The sequence below is a fragment of the Rhododendron vialii genome, chromosome 2a (assembly GCF_030253575.1).
Source record: "Rhododendron vialii isolate Sample 1 chromosome 2a, ASM3025357v1".
In the NCBI taxonomy this organism is placed as follows: domain Eukaryota; kingdom Viridiplantae; phylum Streptophyta; class Magnoliopsida; order Ericales; family Ericaceae; genus Rhododendron; species Rhododendron vialii.
In genome coordinates, this window is record NC_080558.1 from 45,731,458 (window position 1) to 45,746,991 (window position 15,534).

At 42.0% G+C, this 15,534-nt stretch overlaps 2 protein-coding genes across 4 annotated transcripts; one reads left to right on the forward strand and one right to left on the reverse strand.

Annotated features, from left to right (window-relative positions):
- The first annotated feature begins 391 nt into the window (after positions 1-391).
- LOC131316603 (uncharacterized) lies at positions 392-3,268 on the forward strand. 2 transcript variants are annotated; one of them, XM_058346027.1, is made up of 3 exons: positions 392-1,160; positions 1,760-2,092; positions 2,540-3,268. In XM_058346027.1, exons 1-3 carry the CDS (start codon positions 534-536, stop codon positions 2,921-2,923), a joined length of 1,344 nt encoding a protein of 447 aa, XP_058202010.1. In that variant the 5' UTR covers positions 392-533; the 3' UTR covers positions 2,924-3,268. The 2 variants fall into 2 exon arrangements, with proteins under 2 accessions (XP_058202010.1, XP_058202011.1); XM_058346028.1 differs by having other exon boundaries at positions 432-1,160; positions 1,760-2,071.
- Positions 3,269-3,624: 356 nt separating this feature from the next.
- On the reverse strand, positions 3,625-11,096 carry LOC131316604 (probable polygalacturonase). Of its 2 annotated transcripts, none has more exons than XM_058346029.1 (6): positions 10,921-11,096; positions 9,858-10,323; positions 5,587-5,707; positions 5,136-5,310; positions 4,792-4,862; positions 3,625-4,505 (listed from the first exon to the last, which is right to left on the reverse strand). In XM_058346029.1, the coding sequence occupies exons 2-6, from the start codon at positions 10,185-10,187 to the stop codon at positions 3,865-3,867; spliced, it is 1,338 nt and encodes a 445-aa protein (XP_058202012.1). In that variant the 5' UTR covers positions 10,188-10,323; positions 10,921-11,096; the 3' UTR covers positions 3,625-3,864. The 2 variants fall into 2 exon arrangements, with proteins under 2 accessions (XP_058202012.1, XP_058202013.1); XM_058346030.1 differs by having other exon boundaries at positions 10,792-11,096.
- Positions 11,097-15,534: the final 4,438 nt, after the last annotated feature.

The window sequence follows — 15,534 nt, forward strand, 5'->3', positions numbered from 1 at the left end:
TCTTTGCACTGATTCAAACGGATTGAAAATTGAAATACTTATTTTCGTAACTATATTTTTTAATCTATAAAGGACAAAAAAAGAAAAAAAAACAGTCGTATAAACATGATCAATTGAAACACTTTTTTTTTCTTAATTACTTTACAAAGCCTAGAATTAGACTTGAACCTATTATTAAAGAGAAAAAAAAATTCAAACTAGAAAGAAAGAAAAAGAAATAAAATGAAAAAAAAAAAAAAACTGGAAAGAAAAGGAAAAGAAAGAAAGAAACTGTAAAGAAAGAAAGAAGAAAAGGAAGAAAGAGAGAGAGAGAAAGGGGCGGGGTAATTTCGGAAAAGGGGTGGTGGGGCCGGGAGGGGTGTGTGTCAGGGGAGGGGGGAATAGCAGCTCTCGACCCATATACTCTCTCTCTCTCTCTCTCTCTCCTTTTTGTCAAACCAAAACCATTGTACACGTTTTCTGTATCTATATCCATATATATACACAACCTCCTTATTCCTTTCCTTCCTCATCTCAGATCTTGACTTGGAACCATGGCGAAAGTCGTTCTCTCCCTCACCCTTCTCTCGCTCCTATTCGCCTTCACATTCGCTCGTTCACCGTCCGACGCCGCGGAAAATGACGTCGTCTTTCTCGACCTGTCGAATTCCCGCGCGGAAATCGAGGCCAAGCCGACGCTTCTCCTCCCCAGCGAGAGAACGATCTACGAACCGAACACCGCCGAGGAAACTGAGGACAGGAAACCTTTCCCATTCGGAAACGACGCCTTGGTCGCCGGAGAAGAGGGGCAGCAGAAGCCCGTCGAGGTCGAAAACGACGGGGCAGAGGCCGAAGAAGAGGATCGGAGGAGAGTTGAGGGCGAAAACGACGAGGTAGTGGCCGAAGAAGAGGAACAGAAGCCAGTCGAAGACGAAAACGACGGCGTAGTAGAAGCCGAACAAGAGGATCTGGAACGACCGTTGACCTCCGTGAGATTCCTGCCGGCCAACCACCACTTCCGCCGCCCGTGCCACCACTGGATGAAGCGGATGATGAGGATGAGGGCCATGAGGCACCGGATGCAAGGCCGCCAGATGCCGTACGGCGACGACATGATGATCCGCGGAGGAGAGGGGAAGGTGTTCGATCACGAGTTTTTCCACGGCGGCGAGAGGAAGGAGGTATCAAGAAAAATACGTGATCCTCTAAATTTTAAGAAATTAATTTTGGCACTCTATTTTTTTTAATAAATGCACAATGGAGTTTGTCTTTTTAAAGTTCATGCAAACAAATCGAGCTACTTGCAAGCACTTTGTGGCTCGGCTCGCTAAGCCTCGATTTGTCTTGGCTCGCAAAAGCCTCGGCTCGTTCGTATAGACTCCATTCGTTTAATGAGTCTTGATATTTAAATTAGCCAAGCTCGGGTCGTTTAAGGATGAGCTAAGCTCAAGCTAGAGTTTAAAGCTTATTTAGTAAATGAGCTGAATTCGAACACATCGAAGTTTGGCTCAGATCGACTCGTTTGCATCCCTAATAATTTTTAATCATCGAGGATAAATTTTGAATTCTATTTATGAGAAAGTGGGTGCAAAAATCATTATTGATCTACGTATTGAATTGAGGTATCGGTTGTTTAATATGGAACAATATAATATAATATGGTTACGTTTTTCGATACCGCGATCTAAAACCTATGAGCACCTCGTTCTCTGGTGAATTAATTCATCATTCATCAGCCACTTGGTTTTACTAATCAATCAGATTTACTTAATTCTGACAGTTCCGCGGTGACGAGAGGAGGGAGGTAGAAGAGGAGGAACAGAAGCCAGTCGAAATCGAAAACAACGGCGTAGTGGCCGCAGAAGAGGATCAGAAGGCTACCGAACCTGAGACTCAAACCTTGGATCTGTCACGACCGTTGACCGTCGAAAGATTCCCGCTGGTCAACCGCCACTTCCGCCGCCCATGCCGCCACCACTGGATGAAGCATATGATGAGGATGAGGCATCAGATGCACGGCGGCCACATGTTACCCGGAGGAGAGAGAAAGGTGTTCAATCCCGAGTTTTTCCGCGGCGGCGAGAGGAAGGAGGTCGATAAAGAGATGGGAGAGGTATCACAATAATACACACTGCTATAAATTTTAGGAGAATGATTTTTGCACTCAAATTTTTTAAATGCATTACAAAATTTGCCTTCTTGTTTAGCGTTTATGTCTGTTTGTTGTTTGGAGTGTATTAGTAAGAAAGTGGACCGCAAAAATCATTATTTACCTACCTATAAGCAGACATCGGACGATATCGGCTTATGTATAACGGTATCAGCAATACCGTTACATTTTTCGATACCTTAATTTGAAACCTGTCCTTGTCTAGTTCATTAATCCATCGTTCCATCAACCAATTGGGTTGCCAATCAATCAAGTTTACCTGATCAGCTGATATATCATCGATACCGTTTCGTTTCTGGACACATTTGTAATGTACACAAAGTTGCATTAATCCCGTCTTTCCATCAACCACTTGGTTAATTTGCTAATCAATCATTTCCTTATTAACAGTTCCGCGGTGACGGTGAGAGGATGGAGATTGATACAGGGATGTTCCGTGGAGACGGCGAGAGGAAGGAGTTCGCTTCGGAGACGTTCCGCGGCGGAGAGAGGAAGGAGTTTGATCGGGAGATGTTCCGTGGCGTCGAGGGCGATCACCTTCGTGATATGCGGCCGCAGTGGATGGGACACCACCAGCACCATTACCACCGCCACCACGACCATGAGGGGAGGCCGTGGTTTCCGTTCTTCGGCAGGCATCATCATCATGATCACGAGAGGTTCGAAAGGCAGAGCTCCAGGAGGCCGTTTTTCCGCCGTGAGGAAGGGGAGGAAGAGAGAGAGGAAGGTGGTTTCCTTGACCGAATCCGCAACTTCGTCGCCAACCACTTTTGAATTTCTTGAGATTCCTATGTAATTTCCATATAGGCCATAGCAGGTGTTTGTGCTTGTCCTGTATGAATCTTGATTCCTAGATATGCATGTTTGTGTTTCCATTTTCAAAAAACGCTACAGACGCATACACGTTAAGTGCATAAATTAGGACATAAATGTGTTCAGGATCGCTTGGGATCCACACGCATCAGACGATTCAGAAACATCTACGTCCGAATCTGTGCACTTAAATCTGTATCCGTAGCATTACTCTTTCCGTTTTCAGCAGTTTAATCTGCATGTATTGTTGTACGTGGATCTTTGTTGTTGATTCTGTAAATAATTTTGCATCCATGCTTGATGTAACTACTGTGTCAACAGGTATTTTGCAGATTGCATGATTGTGTGTGTTTTTTCTTCCAATAATCCCCATGGGTTTCAAGTAAAAGTAATTTCTAGTTTAGGGTGAATGAATTTGCCAAGAGCAATGCCATAAACACAACATATTTCACATATATACTATGTTTACGTGACACGATTTTAGAACCACGAAGGAAGCGAGGTATAAGTCTTGCCTGATTGTAAGACGGTAACAATGTAAGTAAGTAAGCCTGCCTGATTGTAAGAGCGTAACAACGCAACGTAAGTAAGTAAGCTTGCCTGATTGTAAGACCGTAACAACGCAAGTAAGACGGTAACAAGGTAAGTAATCTAGGGCTAAATTCAATTCAACGAAATTCAATTTTCATTCCCTTGTAAGTTCTGATAGACCGAAACATGGCATTAGCAGATGAGAAAAAATTCATGAAGATTTCATCCCTGGAAACTCAACCCCATTAACAAATCAAAAGAATAAAACTCAACCTTAAAGAAAAAAAGGACAGAAGGTGAGGGCGCAAAACCAATCAATTTCTTAATAATTCGTTAAACAAACTTGGAACACCATTAAACCCGAAACAACCTCAGAAAGGAATGGAACAAGCACCCGTTTGATGAGTGGTGGTGAGTTCTGAACACGGCCATGGGCTAACCTTGACAGCGCCGCCACTAACATCGCCACACTGCCAAGGAGTACTCTTTTCCCCTGTTCCAGTAAGTAGGTTGATGTTAGACAAACAAATCCCAGTAAATGGAGAATTCGTCAACCCGTGGATCGAACCCGGCTGCTGCACCCTCTCACCCCACACGTTCTTAATCGCGATATCCTTGACAACCGGGAGGGCGTTCGGGTTGAACTTGTCGTCCGGATGGTCCCCCACGTCGCCCACAATCTTTATCCCCTTCTGCACGTTTTCCATGTACACGTCGGACACTGTAATGTTTCGAATGAACCCTCCCCTACCAATGTTGGTTTTTATGTTGATGCCTATTCCCATGTTGTAAAGGGCTATGTGCTCAGCCAGTATGTTTTCGATTCCACCGGATGTTTCGCTTCCGATTGCGATTCCCGCAAATGGGGATGATCCTGTTACCCGACGGATGGTGATGTCCTTGCTTGGGCGACCGTAAGCAAGGCCGTACTCGTCCCACCCGCTCTTTACCGCCACAAGGTCGTCTCCCGTAGAAATGTACGAGTCCTCAATGCAGACACTAGAGCTTGAATCTGTCATGAATTCATGGAAAATGAACCATGAAAAATGGTAAGGGAAGGCTGGGACAGCTGCTGTATATGAGTTATGGTCCTTGTGAACCATGAAAAATGAATGTTCAAATAAGCCTTGGCTTCCATATGCAAGATGGGGGAAATCTAAATACTAACATGTGGGAGTGCTGATGCCAAAAAGATTTATGATCCTATTTCATGGTATAATACATGCCTTTGTTTCACATAAATCGACAAATCCAGGAATATTAGGCAAGAAGAACAGAAACTGCTTTGCGCGGCATACCTGGATCGATGCCATCTGTATTGGGAGAATCAGCTGGAGCCAATATGGTCAAGTATCGGATAACGACGTTGCTGTTTGGAAGAAATAAAATTTCAGACCCAATAGCAGTAGTTCCATTGAAAGTTTTGGGAAATTATACTTGTATCAAGTAGCATTATAGACCAAGTTCAAGAAAATTCTGAAATTGCCAGCTGATAAGATATGTAGTTGCTCACTATTATCACACGTTATTTATCTAAAAGGAAACTTCTGGTTATCTGATAGGAAGAATTGCTGAACAAGAACTAGAGAAATTTCGATAAAATGTAGCGTACTTTCATTTCATGAAAAAGATCGCTAATTACCTGCAATAGACGGGGTGAATGTTCCAAAAGGGGGAGTTCTTGAAGATGACGTTGGAAATGATAATGCTCCTTGAGTGCATGAATTCGATAAGATTCGGTCTGGTGAATTGGAGGGTTCCATCCCTCCACATGTTCCACCAGACAACTCCCTGGCCATCAATCGTTCCATTCTCGCCTAAGAAAGAACCACTTTATTAATCTACCGACTCGTGACTGATGAGCAGAGGAACCGAAAAAGAAGAAATGATGTTGACACACACACACAAAATGCGTTAGTGTGCAAAATTTGTAAAAGCTCGATTCTTCTTATACGCATTGTGCTGGCTAGTAGGTTCAACAGAATCAAACAGATTGGATTGAGCAAGTTGCTGCGGCTTGAAAGTAAGCATACATAAAATTGTTTTTGGAAGCCATTAGTCATAAAAACAAGAGGCATTATGTCAATACTGACCAGTAATGACCACATCACGAAGCCCGTCTCCATGGATAAAGCTCATATACCTTCCTCCAGCGCGCTCCCTACCCCTTCCATACGAAGGCAAGGGTTCAATCAAAGGCCAATGTTGTGTATCCTGAGCACCAAAGCAGAATAGATATTCCAGTTATTTAAGTGTGAAGCAGTCTCAATCTTACCGATCTAGTTATTCCATACTGTATTTCGGCATATAACAACTTATCACCCAAACATATCAGATGTACCTAAATGTAATGAGGAGTCAGTGATTCCACCTAACCTTGCACAACTTGGATCGAAACACCCCGAGTGACACATAAGCTACTCAGATTGATACTTGCATACGAAACTTTCTCATGTTAATTATTCGATTATCTTTTCCCACATCATAGCATTCAAAGGCCCAAAACCAGTCTGTCCACGGGAGTGTATGCCTACACCTCTCAAAGATTATACAAGAAAAATATGATAAACAGATACGGAAGAGAGTATTCAAGTGTAAATGGTGTGTTTTCTAAATTCGTTGAAGCGAATTGGCGTATTATTGCAGAATGAAAAGACTTTTATTGCAATCCGAAAGGGTTGATTAGAAAAATTGAGCTCGGGGAGTACTTTGCTGGAATGGAATTTAAAAATGCCCTCAAAAGAGAAAAACTGCACTCCCATGTTATGGCATGCTGCAAGATGACAGATTGTCAAAGTTGGGAACTTTTGGGACCAGTGGCGTGCTAACTAACAGATTGTTAGGCTGATCAAGACTAAGTCGGCAACCTTGTTCGTTTTGGGTTTCAAAACCTATGGGTACGGTCTCTAATAAATTTTCACTATCGATTTCTCTCCACTCATTACTCTCAAAAACCTCATTTCAAAACCCAAACCCAAACCGAACAGGAAGACTACCATAACAGTTTTCCTATGCACATGCAAATACACACTTGCAAGTCGCAATGTTTTGTGGAGTCCACACATACACAATTTGCAAACACAAGTACTAACGCGGACATTGTGCGATTGTGCAGATTTATTGACCCCAGAAGACATTGTGAGAGTGTTGTAGAATTTTTTCTACTTTAAAAGGGGATGATTCAAAGTTCATCCAACCAGAACAGGGTGCATACTACATTGGCATTTTAGTTGGCGCACAATGCACGCATCTAAAAATTAAAACAGCTTTCAAATGAAAAAGGTATCCACTAATAAAAAAGGGGAATGGACAGGGTAGACAGAATACATTGGCCCTTGTGACATGGTGGGGTATACCTAATTTAAAACAGCATGCTCTGAGGTAATACTATTATATGGAGTAGTTATTTTTTTTCTTTTTATTTTCTTTGATTCGACAATTAGGGGTGTCAGAGTTAGCTTACGTACACCACAACTAATTCTTTCTCCGGTCCGGTCAGAGTCAGGGCATCCATGCCGGGACTAGGAAATTGACAAGAAATTAACAATCTGACCTCAAGAATCGAACCCTAGTAAATTGTGTGGGGAGCACCCCCACCAACCAACCGGACTAACCATTAGGGCTAAAGTTCTGAGTTCATGACCCGTGAATTGGACGCCATTTACGTTTTCTGTTAATGCTCATCCTTTACTCTGTGGACTGTGGTCGTCTTATCTTTTACTCTGTGGTCCGATTATTAAAATTGTGTCCACTATTGATTCTTCAGTATCATTTCTGAACAAGCATTAAATTTCTTTTGATATTTTTTTCTCCTAGCAGGAAAGAACAAGAAAGACAGCAGTCAGCAGGGTTAGAATCCTATGAAAACCAAACATTAATCTTGGGCCACTAGAGGGTTTACCCAGTCATTAATTTTAGGACTCCGAAACTAGTCGAGATGCACGCAAACCGACCCGGACATCCGATTACTAAAAATGGCATTACAACAAAATGACCATCCATATCAATGTCAGTCCACACAGGCATAGCTGTCCAGCCATTTTGGTTGTCACCCATACACATGGGACGGGGATCCCCCACCATTTATTCACCGGACCCGCAACAGTTTGTGGCTGTACCTTAATTTCCAGAAAGTTTACAAACACTGGGGTTCCTGAACAACCACCATGCAAATTTAGATCATTACTATTTGCACATTTACTCCTATACAGAGGAATTCTAGGGGGTCCCAATTCCCCGGCAAGGCATGATGCAATGCAATCATGCAATTTCCCCATCAATTTCATTGGGGTTGGGGCTGCAAACAACACGAGTTGCTCGCGAACAGCTCGAGGCTCAGCTTGTTAAGGGTTCGGCTCGGCTAGACTAGTTTAGTAGTTAGCTAGCTTGAAGTCGAGTTTCAGGCTCGTGTAGTAAACGAGCCGCTCAACACTCTAAAGCTCTACTCGGGTCGTTTGTGTAAGCTCGACTCGTTTAGTAAATGAACAACCCAAGTTGCTCGCAAACAATTCGTAAGGATTCAGCTCAACTCAATTTGTTTAGTAGCTACCTTGAACTCGAGTTTTAGGCTCGTTTAGTGAACGAGCCTCATTTGCACCCCTAGTTCGCGTGCGAAATGCTGCTTCATTTGCGAATGCGACCTCTCTAAACCTAGGTGTGAAATCGAATGACATAAAACCCTTGCTCACACTAAATGGTTCTATGAGTTAATAGTCGATGCACATTGGAACCTAAAAGATAAGTCCCAGGTTGTGGCCACAATAATGTATAACTGCATTTAGGCCGAGTTATTTTCGCATGGCTTATTTACTTGAAAAAAGCTTAAAGCAACACGAAAAATAAGCAAAGTCCTTTTGTCTAACAAAGGCTAATTTGCTTATTTATATGTTACTTTCTTTTTAAGCAAGTATGAGAAACTCACTTTTTAAATAAACGTGTAATGCGAACTTAGAAAGTTCAATGAGATTTTCAATATAATTCTTTATTTCTACCTTAAAACTATTTGATCATTTATGACGGTGTGTTAAAATTTACGCATTGCGTTTAAACTTTTCAAAAATAATGGAGGGCATAATTTGGAAAATATCAAAATAAAATACGATTGAACATCAAAATGGGATGGGGGTATTTATTAAGCGCAAATAAGCAAACGATCATAGAGAGAGTTCAAAATAATTATTCAACATTCTCGGCAGTAGAAGAGCCAGAATTTTGGTCCGAGGAGGACCAACTTAAAGAGGAGTATTAATGCAAAAATGTACTCAATATGTGGTGTAGCTTTTGTAGTACATTAATACTATATCGTATATGACGTTCTTTTGTTTTATTGTCGACAATTGCGACACAAATGCGTGATTATTTTTGTCTATAAAAGAAATTGAGAACATTTTACATAGCGATGTAAATTTTTTACTAGATCAAATCAAAATTATTTACCACTGAGGTGGTAGCCCAGTTGGTGAGGGCCACTACACTCCTTAACGCAGACGGAGGTTTGAGTCCCGAGAGGTGCTCGAAACCCATCTGTGGACCAAAGGGGGGACTTTTCACCAGCTGTGCACTAAAGTGGTGCCGTGGTGATGGCCCGTCCTCCCGAACAGTAGCTAAGACTTAAATCGGACATTTCATTCGCGGGTAGGGAGCCCCTATGGTCACGCCCAAGGGGAGTTGTTACGTTGGTTGTCCCCTCCCTCCCTTTTTGAAGTCAAAAAAAAAAACCAAAATTATTTTAGATTTTTAGAGATAACTATACAAATATATAAATAATAATCATAGTATATGTAATATTAGTAAAATATTTTTAATTCGGGAGCGGCGAATCCCCTCGGGCACCTATATACCTTCCCCAATGGTTCCAGAAATATCACGTGGTGTTGCCCAAGTGGTACTATCAATAGAAATGCTACTAGTACAGTAATTGGGACATAGACTGCGCGTCCGTATTAATTGTTACTGCTACTTTCAGCAGCGTCCGTATTAATTGTTTGGTTACAATTTATTATACTCCAGTAGTTGGTAAGAACAGGAGAGAAGTTTTTGGATGCCGGGCAGATACCACACACGTGGTATCTTGTCGGCGATTCTAATCGTCCAAACGTGTTTTAAAATGTTTGAATTTTAACGAGAAAAAAAGAAAAAAGAGAGTGATCGAGTGAAAGAAAAGAGAAAGAATAAATTTAGGCTGGGATCGCAGACGAATACAGCTACGTGGTACCGCTCGTCGTTCAAAAATTTCTGAGAACAAGGAGATGGTCCCATTACTGAATAGTACATTTAACATCTTTTAGATGTGTGATGGCCCTTTTTGTTCGCAAGTAGTTAGTGCAAGAGTAGAGCAGCATGTGTCATTGTTACGAAAACATACCTGAGTAGCTTTGATAACAGCACCCCTGGCCAAGTACAGCGTCATGTGGCTAGTCAGGTTAAAGCTCTCCGTCAAAAACTCCCCAGGCGGTACGTACAAAAGCGTGCCCCCTCTCCTCCTCAAATGCTGAATCCGGAAAATCGCCTCCCGAAACGCCTTGGTGTTCATCGTCCGTCCGTCCCCCACCCCTCCGAAATCCGTTATCGATATCCTGTCGTTCCGGTACCTCATCGGGACGATGCCCGAGCACGTTTCCAAGTAGTCGGCTTTCAGGAACGGCGCAATGGCCGCGAGGCAGAGGAGAATAATTGGGATGACGGATCCGAGCATTTTGTTAACACCTCGTTCAGTTGGACGGAAACAACGGGCGGGAAAAATGAAGTTTTCCTGTGACGTTCTTAGTTATTACCACGTTTTTAACTTTTTCCCTAGAAATTGCTTCTCTCACCTCCCTCCAAATTAAATCCTGCAAAAGCAAAATTCTTTGTCAACATAACACGCCGAGGATAATAAGTTCTCTTTTTCTTTAAAAATAACTCCACTTCACACTGAATTTATGACTTTTCACACAGTACACTTCCTTTTCTTTTCTTTTTTCCTAAGAACACATTTTTCACGCAATATTTCCGACAACTCAATAGAGAGTTTAGTCGTTGATTTTCTTGAGAAAATTACAAGGACAAAAATTCCAAAAACTACTTTAAAAGGATGATCAATAAAGTCAAGGCACTTGTTTTGTTGGTAAATTGCGACAAAAATCCAAGTAGGTGAGCGGAAGGTATATAAAGAGTTTGGTCGGAGGTTTTTCTCGAGGAAATTACAAAGAGAAAGGTCCAGAAACTACACTTTTTAAAAGGGGAATGAATGAGGCCAAGCGAGAAATTCTACTTATTTCCTTCGAAAAGGCAGGAATTAAACGATCAGAGATACATACAGAATACTGAGTGCGTGTGCGTATAATGTTCCAAGAAGAAAGCTCCAAAAAAGCCCGTCAATGGAGATTGTCTACACACCAGAAAAGCTAGCACCCCAAATTTGAATCACTGAAATCCAAACAACGTACCTTCGATTAATTGTGAGCTCTGATTTAACAATCAAACGGCTGTTTGAAGGAGCTTTACAGAGTTATATTAGGAAAGCAAGGTTTGTCGACAAGTGATTGTCTTCAACGAGAGAGAGAGAGAGAGAGAGAGAGTTTGGTGTACAGAGAGTGGAGAGTGATTCATATATGGAGTGGAAGCGGCACAAGTCATGGGCTTTTGTATATTTTATTGATGGTAATAATAATGTTTTATTTTTAACGGGAAAAAAAAACATTAAATAACTAACGGATACTAGATGGAAGCGAACGCTCTGACGTGGTCCCATCCCATGTGTGAAAAGTCCCGTGATGGCTCTTTTTGATTTCTCTTTTCCGCGATGGAAGATGTTCTCGACCGGCTGCACTTCGGATTAACAAAACGCTAGGTGTGTTACTGTCGATCACTCTCCGACCACCTCTCTTTCATATGTGTGTCAGCTTCACACGTTCAATTGTAGGATAGGCCTCACATACGTAAGAGAATTGTGGTCGGAGAGTGGTTAATAGGAGTGTTTCTAAATTTATTGTTGGATTAATCCTTACAGATTCTCGCAATTACTTCATTTCCACGCTTACATATAAGAGTCATTATTTAGCCCGAAGGTTTGCCACCCGAAGCCCACCCGACCCATCAGGCTTTTACCTAGTCCGAGCTTGTGAAACGGGCGGGCTAGCCCAGCCCGTAATTTGTAATGGACGGACTTGGGCCTATGAATTTTTACTCAACCCACCAATGGTACCCGCCCATTAGCCCGAAATCCCACAAAAGTTTTTCCTTTGCAAGTCCTTGTTCTCTTCCCTTTTCAAAAAGAATTTTTCAAAAAATTTCCCCTAGATTTTCCCTACTTCCAACATTTCTCTCTCTATCTCTCTCCATTTATTACCCCTACTATTTTTCAAAACACTTTTCAAAACACAAACCAAACAAAGCAACGTTTCTCGTTTCTGGATCTGCCGAGTGCCGACAAGCTCGCCCATTAGCCCGAAATTCCAGCCCACTTGGCTTTTGCCCCGCTAGCCTGCCATTGGCTAGCCAGTGAGCTGGGCCTGAGCTTTAATTTATGGTAGGTAGCCCTACCCACCTGGCCAGAAAAAAAGAAATAGCCCGCTCGGCCCAACCAGTGGGCGGGCTTGGATAGTGACCTGGCGGGCTGGGCCGGCCCAATGATGACCCTTATTTACATATGAGGTCATGGTTCCAAAAAGTAGTAGCAAGGAGAATTAAACTTAAAATTTTAGGAGAGAACGAACACCTAAATTTCAAACTAAGACCACTCGGACCGACCCTTCCAGGTGGAACAAGTGCTAGTGGTGTTGTCTGATTAATAATTGAATGATGGAGAATAAATCTTAAAAAATTCTGATATTACGGGTGTATTACCTAATCCACCCCTGCACGTGGCTGCTTTGGGGCACTGTCCCCTGCCACCTCATGATTTTGGTTTTTAGTGAGTTACTTTTTACTTTTTAGCTGCTGGAGTATCTTTGTGAGACCGCGTTCGGTTTTGAATTGCCACTTTGCTCATTAACAGTACTTAATTGCAAATTCTAATACAATTACAAGTACGTATCATACGCAGTAGGGATGGCATTCGGGTCATTCGGGGCGGATATCGGTAAATCCGTACCCGATTCCCGAAACCGAATGGCTATCCAAATCCGCCCCAAAACTCGAACGGATAGAGGAATGGTGAACCATAACGGAACCAAACGGGGTTCGGGTAATCTCCGAACCGTTTGGATAACCGAATCAAGGAGAGAGAGAGAGAGATCGTTTTGCTCCAATTTTGAATCGTTTCAGCAGTGGCCATAAATGGCCCAAAACTTAATTCAACTGCTCTGAATCAGTGGGTTTTGTGGTGTATTGAGCTAACTCAAGAAAAAAAATGAATTTGATAAAAACAATACCCATTCCAACTGCAAACACAAACTCACATACGTGTAACAATCACAAGCTACTGCTAAGAAACTCAAACACAGACTGGAAATCAGTGCTGCTATCTTCCGCAGTCTACCACCACACCACAGTCTCGAGAGAGAGAGAGACTCACGGCCTTAGTCGATCGGAGAAGATGGAGGAAAGAAGATCGAAGAAGATGGAGGAAATCGATCGGCGAAATTGAGAGGAATAGATACCAGTGAAGTTGTTGAGCTTGAGGTTGGCCTAAGCACGATCGGTGAAGAGCTCGGCGTTTGTCGTGAGAGGTGGTCATCGATGAACGCCTCTTTCGCCCTGAGATCGGACACCATAAGAGAGAGAGAGATAGAGAGAGAGAGGCGGCGAGAGAAAATAACAGAGGATAACCAAACCCTAAAGGCTAATATCATGTATTCCTGTTATATATACAAAGGGGTAATTATGTAATTTCCAGGTTTCGGTTATTTCGGTTCGGTTCGGTTCGGGTATCGGTTCGGGTAGCAGATGAACCATAACCGAACCGATACCCGTTCGGTTTTCCAAGGCCTCAACCATACCCATATCCACGGGGAAAATTTCGGGTATGGTTCGGGGAAAATTTCGGTTATCGGTTCGGGTACCCATCGATTCGGTCCAAATTGCCATCCCTAATACGCAGCCGATTTAATCCGAAGACTCTCTTTTCTTCTGTAAGAGTGAGTCATATATGTACCGATGGAGTGCGTAGGGAATTCGTACCGACCGGCCAACGGACAACCGATCCGAGCGGTTCAAACGTTCTAAAAAAAAACCCGAGGGGGCTTTCACGAAAATCAACGGCATTCGAGGTGTGTAAGATGCTTGATCGAAGCACCCCTTTTTCATGTATATACACATATATACACAAAAATGGGTGTTCGGATCAAGCACCCTACACACCTCGGATGCCGTTGATTCTCGCGAAGGCCCCCTCATTCTTTTTTTATAGAATTTTTGGACAGCTCGGATCGACCGTCCGGTGGCTGAAGACTGCCCGACGTGAGCGGTTGGTACAAATTCCTTACACACCATCGGTACCTATATCATTTTTGTATTCAATTACATTCTCACGTCTTCTTTCAAAGGTTTATCTATCACGCTAATAATGAAGTTATAGTACCAGATGAATATTTAGAGGTTGAGAGATACAAACAAGAAGCTTTCAAGAAGTTGACAAAAATAGCGACAATATCGATAAATCGTCCAGAGATAGGTACTGAAAAGCACTCATTTAATTCGCCTAATCTACGCTCTGTCGGTCTGTTTACATTGTTACTTGATATATTTTAGCGTTTGGAGACCGATGGTGCAAAAACATATAAATTGAAAGGTTTTTACGAAGAGTTGTCGCAAAGATTAATTGGCTAGCATTTATTTGGTGGAGAAAATAAAATAGCAATAGAGATGGGCCTCTTCTACTGTCCACGAGGTTTCACAATTTTGGAAAAATGACGGGCAATGACATGTTTTGATAATTAATACCTGTCAATGACATTTTCAACATTAACAATTGTTCTTAACATGTCCTTGGAATGTATTAATTATCAAAACATGTCTTGGTGAACCCAAAATGAATTGTTCTTTAGCTAGTTCGACTCTGATTTCGACCAGAGAAAGTAATGGGCTTTCCTAAGCCAATTGTCGTCAGGGCTTGTATGAAGAGAAAAAAGAGAGTTTGCGACGGGGAAGTTCTCGGCTGTGGCAGTCCGGGGGACGGCAGCTTTCAGTCTGTGTTCGAAGAAACAGTGTTGCCGACGAAGGACTCCGGCTCTCATGGCCGACTAATTCCATTCTCTATAGGGAAGATGAAACTTCACGCCAAGTAACCTATTTTATGCACGGGTTTTGGTTTGTTTTTCGAATCGATTGTAAAACTCAGAATCTTTTTCATTGCAATTGAATGAATTGATTTTAATTTTTACTATCGATTGAGTATTTGTATTCACAATTTCAAATACCTAGTTTTGCAATGATTTTCACTGATTGTGGTTGAAGTTCTGAGATAGATTATGCTCGTAAGACGGATCGTGACGTTAGGTGGTCAGACCGTGCTACTGAGAGATGGTCCGTGCTATGGGATACTCTATGCCTTTTAACAACCTGATTACTTTCTTGACAATTATCGAAAGTGTTTGCAAGCCCTAGCGATAATCCATTTTGATTCGAATAAATAAACCTAACCTATGCATATTGTTGTTACGCGATCAGGATGGATTCGAAACCTTAGATATTTTCCTCCATCATTTCTCAATCTTTTAATTAAATTGCTCTTTAATTTAATAAGCTCTTCAAAATAATCCAATCAATCAATCTTCATTTTTCCGAATTAATCTAGAAGTTAATCGAATTTAGCATAACTTAGTCATACTGTCCATGAGGATCGACACTCGGTCTTGACCACTATTCTATGGAGTAGTAGTGAACTCCAAGATTTTATAAATATATATTCTAGTAGTGACCACTATTTTTGACGCGGTCATCTAGCGACATCAAGAGAGGCGATAAAATCATATTGCAAGATATTAACTAAATTAACAATAAATAAACCGATAAATAAAGTTCAAATGTTAACTCTTTCACCTACAAAAATGAGGAGGAATCGTGGAACGCCTCGTCATCCCAACTGATATTGCTGGTGTTTAGTTTCGCTCCGTGTAGGG

Excerpts from the sequence above, each read along its gene's own strand:
- LOC131316604 (XM_058346029.1), bottom strand. The coding sequence starts at position 10,187 with ATGCTCGGATCCGTCATCCCAATTATTCTCCTCTGCCTCGCGGCCATT. Across the intron at positions 5,311-5,586 it reads TCGTGATGTGGTCATTACTG|GCGAGAATGGAACGATTGAT; the intron begins GTCAGTATTGAC and ends GTTCTTTCTTAG. Across the intron at positions 4,863-5,135 it reads ATTCACCCCGTCTATTGCAG|CAACGTCGTTATCCGATACT; the intron begins GTAATTAGCGAT and ends TCTTCCAAACAG.
- LOC131316603 (XM_058346027.1), top strand. The coding sequence starts at position 534 with ATGGCGAAAGTCGTTCTCTCCCTCACCCTTCTCTCGCTCCTATTCGCC. Across the intron at positions 1,161-1,759 it reads ACGGCGGCGAGAGGAAGGAG|TTCCGCGGTGACGAGAGGAG; the intron begins GTATCAAGAAAA and ends TAATTCTGACAG. Across the intron at positions 2,093-2,539 it reads TCGATAAAGAGATGGGAGAG|TTCCGCGGTGACGGTGAGAG; the intron begins GTATCACAATAA and ends CCTTATTAACAG.